General features: G+C 39.9%; 1 protein-coding gene across 1 annotated transcript in view; it reads right to left on the bottom strand.

Moving 5' to 3' along the window:
* Positions 1–11037, bottom strand: part of LOC106950936 (SRY-box transcription factor 6) — an 84403-nt gene that overhangs the window by 59458 nt on the left and 13908 nt on the right. Inside the window, exons 2-3 of the mRNA XM_015038122.1 lie at positions 8430–8602; positions 4464–4532 (exon numbers count right to left, since the gene is read on the bottom strand). Of these exons, the coding sequence (XP_014893608.1) occupies positions 4464–4532; positions 8430–8602 (242 nt within the window). The remainder of the gene's footprint in view (positions 1–4463; positions 4533–8429; positions 8603–11037) is intronic.

Genomic DNA, 11037 nt, shown 5'->3' with positions numbered 1-11037 from the left:
TTGGAACAAAAAAAAAATAAAAAAGCAAAAAAAAGGGGTTTGAAAATAAAAAAAAAAAAAAAAAAAAAAAAAACAAGACACGAGACGAAAAATAAAAACAGGAGACGAGAAACCCAAAGACGGAAAAGACGGAGGAGGGCGGGTGAAGGAGGAGACAGAGGAGTTATAAATGAAGAACAGAGAGGAGGAGGAGGAGTGCGGCTTTGCAGTCATTAATTAGCCCGTTAGCTAGGGCCCGGGCGGTGCGGTTAGGGCCTGCGTCTTTGTGGGCCTGAAGGAAATGGGCCACATATGAGAGCCATTATAGGAACTGACTTAACAAAGACACATGCCTGTCAGCCACCAGGCTGGGCTGGGCCACTCGGCTCATACGGCACACACAAAGGGCCCCGCCACTGCTACCAGCATGTCTGTGTGCGTGTGTGTGTGTGTGTCTGTGTGCGTGTGTGTGTGTGTGCGTACGTTGTTTGTGCCAGAGCAAGGCATGAACTGTCCACATGTGCGTGATTACGCGTTAACGCCAATTGTCTCTTCTTGGCGTAGCGTTGAAAACAAATACGCACATGATTTCCTTTGGTTTGGCTGTTCTGACTTACTTCCATCTTTCAGCTCATCAAACTAATTTTAACTCCAGACAGAAGATAACGTGAGTAAACGCGAAGGTGCACCTGACCTAAGTGTTAGAAACTGACAGCTGAACACTCTTCAGGCTGCAGAGAAGAATTTGTAGTTTCATCGATAACGGCAAAACGTCAAGGTCACCAACAAACTACCACTGCCATGTTTCACTGTTCTGACTGATATTTTCTTGATTGACAAGAATCATGAGTCAGCAGGATATTTAGACAAAAGTCTTGAGTGATCATCAACATGTGAGAGGAGCCTTTGTGATTTTGGTCATCAGACCTTCACGCCTTGGAACGCCGTTTCGCTCCATCTCTTTGTGTCGAGTCGACAGTGCTAGCTGCATTTATTTTACAAATTGGCGCAAAACTTTGGTATTTATTCCTCTAATGTCAAACCCCCCGCAATTTCACAACTGCGGTGCTTTTCATAGCATGGCTGATTCGCCCCAAACCAGGAGGTGGAAATATTTTCTCTCCTTTTTCTTTTTGTTTATGACATTTTAAAAGTTTGCTCAAAATTTGCATCACAATTCAATATAAACATAGCTAATGACGCAATTAGTCGTCTTTCTTAGATCTCTTTGGCTCGGGCTCCGATATGTTGTATGTTTAGCCTACTTCGTGTTGTCGGACGAGTCCTGTGTAATTATTTTTTACTTCCAGCCTAGATGTGGCTGATTGGACTAAAACAAAAGACTTAGATCAACTAAAGTTAATTTATATTTTGCCAAAGAAGGTCATTACTATTTTAAAACCGGTTTTAAAATAGTAATGTTGGTATTTTTTACCATTATCAGTTAAAATCATTTGAAAACTGTAACTAACCATTATTCTAGTGATTGATTAATCTATCGATTATCCTCATGATTAATCAATTAATCGGTTAACCAAAAAAGAGACACATTCTGCAAATTTTTCATTAAACTGTCTAAGCCTTTTCTATACAATATTAGAAATATAATATAAGATGGAAATAAACAAATAAATACATTTCTCTTCTAAAAAACAAAATTTACATTTTATTGCTTAAAATGCAATGATGTAACATTCTCTTAGTGAATGTGGAGATATATATATATATATATATGTACATATATATATATATATATATATATATATATGTGTGTGTGTGTGTGTGTGTGTGTGTGTGTGTGCGTGTGTGTGTGCGTGTGTGTGTGTGTGTATGTGTTATTTTGTTCAGTTTTGGAATAAGTACTGCTTTGAATATGTTTTTCTTTTCAGCAAATGTTAATGATTAATCGATTGCTAAATTAGTTGACGATTATTTCAGTAATTGATTAATCACAATTAATAATTTAAGCCCTGATTTATGTTTACTAATGTTATTTTTTGTCTTATATTAGATGTTATTTGATGATCTGAAACATTTAGATGTACTAAAAAACCCCAGCAGACTCTATGAGGAGGTAAGTGATTTTTCCTGAGTCTTGCATTTGGTCGCTCCACTGTGTTCACGTTTTGTAAGTATATCTAGCAGAATGTGGCCTTCGGAAGCATTTCTTTAACCCCTGCTTGTCTCCTGCTGGCTTTCTGAACCATTTAAAACCACATGACAGGAAACCTAGGACACTTTGAACTCCGCTCCCCCCCTCACAACCTCCCTGCTCCCCAAACCACCACATTAGCTGACAAACACATTCACACCATCCAGGGAACGGAAGCAAGAAAACAGGAAAATATACAATAGAAAACAAAACAAAACAAAAAAAAGCTTTCTGGGTTTTTTCAAACTTCTCTTGATCTGTAACATGTTAAAGTTCACAATGACAAAAAAGATTTTTAAAAAATCCCCTGTAAGCGCTGTTGCTGGGTTGGTTTCATTACGCAGGAGACTTTGCGCGAACGCTCCGAAATGTTCTACTTTGCATTGATCTATTATTCGCAGCATCTGGACAAGATTTGGCTTTTTTCTGAATTGAGATGTGAAGGGGCGGCGGGTGCCGAGGCCGACTCTCTCCCCGCTGAAACAGTAGCATTCGGTCAGCTCCTCTGAGCATTGGCCTGAGTGAAGCTCAGGTCTGGAACTGATAAGTGGAAACAGACCGCCGCCGCGCTGCCTGTGTGTTTAAGGCCCAACACACATCCGACACAGCGTAAACAGCCCGTACCCCAGCGACTAAACCCTGGAGCTTAGCCATAATAACTCTACACCTCCGTACAGTAGACCCACCATATGCTTCTCGCTAAGTCGGGCTCTCTGTGCCAAGACGGGGCTATTGTTCTTTAAATAAACGACAAAAAGTTGCTGTAACCCCACAGTGGGGGGGTGTAGGACGGGTGGAGGGATTTATTGCTAAGTGGCTTTTAAAATGAAAACAAATGATTTCTCCCGGCGTTCTGGAATTTTCTACGGAGAGAGAGAGAGAGTTGTGGAAGCAAGCTGAAAAAAAAAAGAAGAAACGAGCGCAAAGCGACAACTACACAGCTGATGCTCCTGAAAGCCCCACACAATAACGAGGCGCTCCGGAGAGCTATTTTCCGCACGTCCCTTCATCCTCAAAACCAAACATGACACAGTATCCGCTGCCTCTCAGCGTGGAAGAGGATCCGAGTGGCAGACGGGCTGTTTTATGGTCTCGCTCTCTCTCCCCCCGGGGGCTAAGAATCCTAATGAAGTCCGATCGCAGCTTTATTAAGATCTAAAGGTGGGGTCTCGCAGTAAAAAAAAAAAAAAGAAAAGAAAACTTAAGAGTGTGTGGATGGGGGGGGGAAACAACCCCTCATTAACTCTATCACACCTCCAGAGCGGCAGGGAGACGTGACGGGGGGTAAAACATCGCACATCGCAGCGCTGTGTTCGGTTTGGCTCAAGAGCCGATTTAATTTAGTCCGAGCGTTAAAAAGAGTAAAAAATAAATAAGCTGATCAAACGTGGAGCAAAATTCCCACGTGGCTATTAGCCACAGTGTGCAAATTTGACAGCATTTGGCTCGCAGTCGGGGTTCATTTTGGTGCTAAGTCTGGATGTGCATGCAGCGGTTTGGAACGGAAGAGCGTCAGGTGGCAGAAACGAAAAAGACACGACTTCGAAACCAGAGAGAAGGCGACACGAGGAACACGACTGATAAAAGTTACGAGGAAAGCTGCGATTTGATCAGAAAATATGGTAGGGAAAAAGTGTTATATAAAAAAGAGTGTTTTACATGCATATAAGGAGAAACACATGCTGTTGAGTAGACGAGTCAGGGGAGGGGAAAACAAAACGCAGGCAGGAGGCTTGGGAATTCTGGAGTATTGATCTTGGAGCAATCGATGCAAAAAGTACCGATGGAGCGGCAAGCAGGGCGATTACTGGGTCACCACTGAGCTAAAATGGTTTGGTCTGGTTTTGAAAAAATAATCTCCTTGCTTGATAGATTCCTGTCATTAACATTAACTATATCAAATTTTCAGAAGAAGAAGCTCCTGAGCATGGCTAAAGCAGTGCTAGGTTGAAGATTCTCCAACAACAGTGACCTTTTTTTCATGCATCTCCTCTCTATCATTTCTTTCTTCTGCTTCCATTTAAATTTGAATTATAACAGAGTCAAGGTAAATCAAGACAGATGCAGAATAACCCAACTAAAACAGCTTCACTCCAGTCATAAATCCTAATCTAATCTAATTCTGCCACTGTTTTTGAGTAACCTCTGTGATCACAGATGGAGCTTTTTAAAAATATTTATTTTTGGTGACGTGCAAATTGATTATAAAATCTCAGTTTTGCAAAATATCTGTTTGGACCAGGGAAGGACAAAATAACATCAATAAAGCAAGAGTGAAAGATGTGAGCAGAAACATTTTTTAAAAAATGAACAAACGCATCTGCCAACTAACCTGAATCTGTTGCTGGAGAATGTTGATCTTGTGCTGCTGCTGCAAAAGCTGCTGCTGTTGTCTGGCAATCTGCACACACACAATGACAACAGAAATGATGTTATTTGTGACAAGTTGAGCATAAAATCTCAAGTTGTCACAAATAACAACTTGAGATTGTTATTTCTCAAGCCATATAAAATTCTGAAATTTTTATTTCAGAATTTTATATGATCCGGTAAAATAAAAACAAAGAAACAAAACTAAAATATCTCAATGTTTCTCATGTGCTATCTATATTGGCATATCCAGCTGATATCAGCATTTTAAATTGTCTGTTGAAGTAAGTTTAACTAAATATTATGAGCAAAAATATGAAAATGAGCAATTTCAGCTCGATAACCTGTTGTATGTGTATTTTGAAGCTATCGGTAAGCTGGGCTAGGAAACAACTACATTAGCATTGAAAAGTCAACCCAATGAACCATTTGTGTTTTAACATTTGGTTCCTCTGTGGTAAGAATAAATAATAGCAGCAATAAAAAGATAAAAACACTTTGTAAACAATGTCAGAATTCCACTAGTGGCTAACCATTAGCCTGCTGAAGTTAGCTTCTGCTTCATTGATTCCTGAGCGCTAAACTGAAGAGCTAACTGGATCAAAGTTGTAAATTTTTACAGTGGTAAAAACTGAATTGGATAATTCTGCACTGATTACAGATTATTGAAAGTAGTTTGAAAAATATTGAAATTTTTAACGTAATTTTACACAAAGAAAGGATTTTTATGCTGCTTTGATACGAGAACAAATTTTGAATGATAAAGTATGGAATATGGACTATTTTGGAACATTTGGGTCGTCAGTGGAAAATGGCAAATGAAAATAATTATCTATTGCTAACTGGCTTTTAGCCAGTTGCTAAATGTATCTAACTGCTAGCAACTGTTAGCTGATGCTACACAGTGGTAACCTTAAGGGCTGCTTTACTATATCTTAGGTAAATGTTGAGAACTTGATGATTTCTATTTCATAAATCCAAAGTTGCCATACTGATTAAACTTGGATTGAATTATTCTATGCTTATCACAGATTGATTATATTTTGTGAAATCAAAAGAAAATAAAGTAGAAGAATCTCATATCATCTTGAGAGCTAACTGCTAACTGTAAAAGATGCAAAACAAAACAAAAAGTTATATAAAGCTGTGGCTCACCTGAAAAGAAAAAAAAAAGATAGAAAAAAAGCTACTTGACCATGTGAGGTCGACGATATGTGCAACATCTATGTGGTAAAGTGGTTGGTTGATGAAGACATCTCAAGTTACAATAAAGCTTTGAGACTGACATGTTTTCAACACCTTGAAAACCTCTTATATATACTCAAACACAAGCAGCCATCATCCTCACTAACGTGAGATTGTTGAATGTCAAATGCTTTTCCTCTGGTTAAAGGCTTGAGTGTTGTCCAGTGATGGCTGGCACGGACCTGCCAGTTGTTAAAGCTCAGACTCCTTAAAGGAGGGAACTTGTTGTTTGACTACTTCCACCCATTTTTAGCACAAAAAAGGGGGGGAAGGAAAACAGCTGCTTCTCTCTCCTTTTTCTTTTTTTCTTGAGGAATCGTTTAGTATATTTATTCCGAAACATAATTACAGGCTTCTGAATGGGAGGCGGCGCCCCATTTGCACACATGTCATATTTCATTAAAAGCAGATTTTTCTGGGGTTTGTCTGTAGGGCATTATCCTATCAAGTCTCAACAGCCAAATGACTGGCTGATATTGGAATCTGTCTTTCTTTTCACTCTCCCCATTTCGCCTGCTCCTTTGTAATGCTCTGAAAGGTGGTATGTGTTTTGATGGGAGGTGTGGACGTGTCCAAACAGAGCCTGTCGTATGCCAGCCCACGGTGACATGTCGACAAACAGCCAAAACAAAGAGGAGCAGCGCACCTAAAACACCTCTCTGCTTGTGTTTGCTCTTTCAAACGTTTAGTCGTTGACCTGAAGACTCACATCTGGATTAACACACTGCAGCTGAAACTTCTAAAGTCAGCAAAAAAAGTCCATAAAGAATGTGTACATACACGAAAAAAACAAAACAAAAAAACAACAAGAGAGTACACTTAAGGGTATCGGCAGACGACATGAAGATTACCAAGGCATGATTGGGAGTTTTATAGACTTACTTAATAATGTGAAGAAACCAAGCAATTCCTTAAGCCTGACCACAAAAACAACTTTTTAATAGGAGCGCATTAAACTTAAGTAAGACTAATTTTGCTAATTACACATAGCAGTACCAGAAAAAAAAAGTAGCAGAGATCAAATATAATGACAATAAAATGTAAGAAGAAGAAAGCAGGTTTTCTTTTTGGGAAATCCTCATCAGAGGTCAATTCATTTTAGGAAAGCATATTTCCTAAACCTAGAAGAGTTTTTGCCTCCAATAATGCAACTAGTACACATCAGCTGGTCTTTCGATACATTTGTTGGGAGTTTTGTTGATTTATTTATGCATTACCTGCTTGGTTTCCTCTGTCAACATTCATTTCTAAATGAATTAATGAATCCTTGCTGTATCAGAGATGGTGATTCGAACTTCTGACTAGGAAAAACAATTAATTCAGATTCGACTTAGACTTACGTCTACTTCACATCACAGCTTAGACTGGGCCTGAAAAGTCCAACCCGGCCCAACCCAATCCGACCCAACTAATTAGCATCAATTATAGATCCAACATATTATTTTGATTAAGCTTTACTACTTTTGTTAGTAGACCATTGTTTGAATGAGACGTGTTATTTCTCCCGTTTTTCACTTTAACCATCTTTCGGCTCCGTTTCGTCACTCATTTTAACGACAAGATGAGTCAAAAGCAAATCATTTGGGATGTGCGACTGATAGGAGCGGAGCAGGGCAGAGTTGCGTGTTTTTATTGTGCAGTGCGTTGTGCCTGTTAGAGTCTAGTGAACATCTGCACCTTAATTTCTGTCTTTCCTCAACAGAGTTAGCTGCCTACTCCTACCTTTAAACTACGATAAGTAAATTACTGTAGTCTTCTGATCGTCAAAATATCAAATTTCGCTTTTCTGTGCTGCATCGATTGTAGGATTATTAAATGCACCACCAAGGCCTGAGTCCCATCTGAGCATCAAGCAAATAATTTCGGACTGACCTGGCCCAAATTTCAGTTCAGTCTAAATTATAGTTCACATGGAAAGATTTTAAAAGACCAAATGTGAGTTCAGAGTAAACAAACATGGCCGACTGGGAAGCAATGTCGATAGTTTGAGGACTGTTTTTAACAGAGAACAAACAATACAAAAGCGTCTTCGACTTTCTGGTCCGCCACAGCCGTCGTTTTACCTTTTATTTTTTTAGATCTCCCCTCCATGTGTTCGTCACCTTGCTGTCTGACTGACTACATGTCACATTCAACAGGCTGCTCAACAGGCTCATTTTCTCTTGAGGGACGCCACACGCTTCGATGTCGGGCCAAGACAATCCAACATGTTGAATATCAAAGATTTTTAGATCGGAGCGTTTCAAACGTCCTTCTGAGCGGAACAGGTCACTCTTATTCCTACACAGGAATATCTTAAGATCATCTTTAGAGCCATCCTGATAATCGGGGCTCGCAATTGGTCTCTCGTGTAGAACCCACATGGGTTCCTTGAAACCAATTATGAACCTTGAGACCCATCAGACCTAACAAAATCCAAATGACGTTCACATACACATGTTGGCTGGATTTGGGTTTGGATTTGTTTGGCTCTGCTGGTCTACAGCAAAACTGATTTTTATTATCTACCTTGGTACATCTATAAATACTTCTCATTTGAAAGTATCCATACTTTCAAACTGGTCTAGTCTATTTAAAATACGAGGTACTTTGACATGACCAGATGTATTTGACATCTTCTGAGTGGAGCTAGTCGAACCGTTCGGTGGCGTTGCCCACCAGCACCTGTCCGGATCGTTCCTACCTGCTCCTGCTGCTGCCTGGCCAACTCCATCTGCTGTCTCTGCTTCTCGAGCTGGGAGGCGGCCATCTTCTTTTGCTCGTCGTGGGCAGCCAGCAGCTGCTCCCGCAGACTAATCAGCTGACCGATCATGGTGGAAAGCTGGCGCTCCTTTTCCTCCAGCGACTCGGGCGTACCTGCAGACATATTTGTAAGTCAGTTTACTTTTACTCTGAGGCCATTAAACGAAACACAATAACAATGACGGTTGCTAAGATCACATCGAAATTATCGGAGAATGAAAAACGCGTAGAAATTTATTCTGACAAATCAAAAAAGAAAAGTTGAAAGCCAGATGATAACATTATTAGGAAATTCTCCAGAGTCTGAAGTTCATTAGGGTGTTTCTTTTTCTCCAAAATTTCACAATGGAAGCACTCCTTTCACAGATACCAGAAGAAAAAAAATTCCAAACAACTTGTTTGGCCCCTTGAAAAATGCTCATACCTCAATTCCCATAAATCTTCTGACTTGTTGTTACATCTCACTACTTATTATCTTCAGTCTTGTCTCTACATGCTATCAACCAGTGTCTGCTCACAAGAACAATAAAATTAGATTGAGTTCACCTTTTGAAAATGGGTTGATGTTAAAGACTTTTGTCGGGTTTATGATTTAGACATTCTTGAGAGGTTTGTGGGCCGACACCAGAAACATTCCAGCTCCAACTCCGCAGTCATAATATTTCACACGATAGCAAAGACAAAAGACGAGACGGTGCGGCTAACATTTGCCTTTTAATTGACAAAGGAGCAGAAGATTTCAATAGCGCTTGAAGGAATTCTTCTCTCTATGCCTTTGTGTCTTTCATAATCTTATACTTGACTTATTAACACCAATTCTAGTCAATAGTAAGTGGGAACATTTTGTGGTGTAAAAGTTAAGTGAGACAAATCAAAACCTGCTGGTGGGATGCCAGGGAGAGTGGGGAAAAAAAGTGTAAATAAAAAAACTGCAAAAACCGACTTACTTTATTTGTAAGGATTAACTGACAACCACTCTCTTTGAGGAGGGACAACAGCTCGTTAGCTTGGTTGAAAGAAGCTGGAAAGTTGAACCAAACCATATCTCCAGGCTCAATCATTTCTCAGCAAACAATCAAACCGCTGTACAACCACAAACATCCTTATCCGTCAGCAGCAGAGGAGTCGACAATACACTGCAGCCCTGAGTTCAGTCACAGCAAGTCCAGCTCTAAACCCAACAGGTCCTTGGAAATTACCAAGAGAAAGCAAACCAATGAAGAAGAGGAAGAAAATATCCGTACTCATACAATAACATGTGTTCTCCAACTGCTGTGATAAGGTTAAATGGTATCCTGTATGTTTGACACACATTGTTGACTTCATTGACTGCTATGGTCAGGCATTACAAATGTGGAAGCCGTGTTGTTACCACAAGAAGGTGATGTGGAAGCAGCATCATGTCTACCTAATGCAACGAAACAAAAGGAAGTTGAACTGGACTGTTCATTAATCATCCTGTGCATAAGGAAAAAAATGATTCACTTTTACCTAAATAAACAAAACAGGGCAACAGGTGATGCATCTGTAGTCTACATAGTAAGAAAAGCAGCTTCAATGTTTTTGTGTTCGTGTCATTAAAGACGTACATTTTTCTAACTTTGTCTGCAACAAGTTGTAGAGCTCAGATGCAGCTTCCTTCATTTTGATTGACTGTGTGTGTGTGTGTGTGTGTGTGTGTGTGTGTCCCCCTGTTGGTATGTAAATCTTGCACATGGACTGAAGTTTATCATGTTCAGAAGTTGCTGTCCTTGTGTATGCGTGTATGCGTGTGTGTGTGTGTGTGTGTGTGTGTGTGTGTAAGGTCTTGCCTTGGGGCCATGTAGGGAGACTGTAGGGTGGCCCCCAACACTACCTGCATACTAACAAAGTCTCCATTGTGGTCTTGTCAGGCCACTATTGTACCCCAGACTGTCCTCCAACACACACTCTCATACACACACACACATGCAAGCAGAGAAATTACCCCTCAGCAGCCCTGACTCAAAGACAACATTCTTCTTTTCTCGTCTCTTTTTAAGTTTTCATTTTCTTCTTGATTCTTACTTAAAGTCCTGCATATTGCAGTTACCTCCAAGTTCAGATTCTCCCTAATGCCTCGTCTTTCCTCCTGTTGTGATTTACCCCACTCTCCTCGAGTTTTCTCATTTCCACCTTTTCCACGTTTGTGTCTCATTTAATTCTCTAGTTTCTTTTAGACTTTAGTCTTACTTCACTCCTTTATATCATTTATACATTTCAAGCCTTCTGCTTTTCTCCTGCTCCTTCCTTCCGTCTCTATCTTCTGTCATCAACACCTTCCTCTCTTCTCAACTCTAAACGTCTTTCTCCTGTTCTTCCCTTTGTAACTCTTCATCACCCATCCATCCCTTCTATTCTTCTCTCTGGCTGGATTTTCACTGATGGATGATCTATAACCATATAACCACACACACACACCAAAAAAAAACAGACTTCTTCTGTGTTTCCCCACGTGTTTTTTTTTTTTTTTTTTTTTCAAAAAGAAAACTTTTTTTGAATCTCAAAAAATGGGATTACGGCTCCCTGAT

The sequence above is a fragment of the Poecilia latipinna genome, unplaced genomic scaffold (assembly GCF_001443285.1).
Source record: "Poecilia latipinna isolate Pla-1442-1.1 unplaced genomic scaffold, P_latipinna-1.0 Scaffold430, whole genome shotgun sequence".
Taxonomy (NCBI): Eukaryota; Metazoa; Chordata; class Actinopteri; order Cyprinodontiformes; family Poeciliidae; genus Poecilia; species Poecilia latipinna.
Note: the sequence above shows the minus strand (reverse complement) of the source record. Positions and strands in the feature narration are given on the sequence as shown.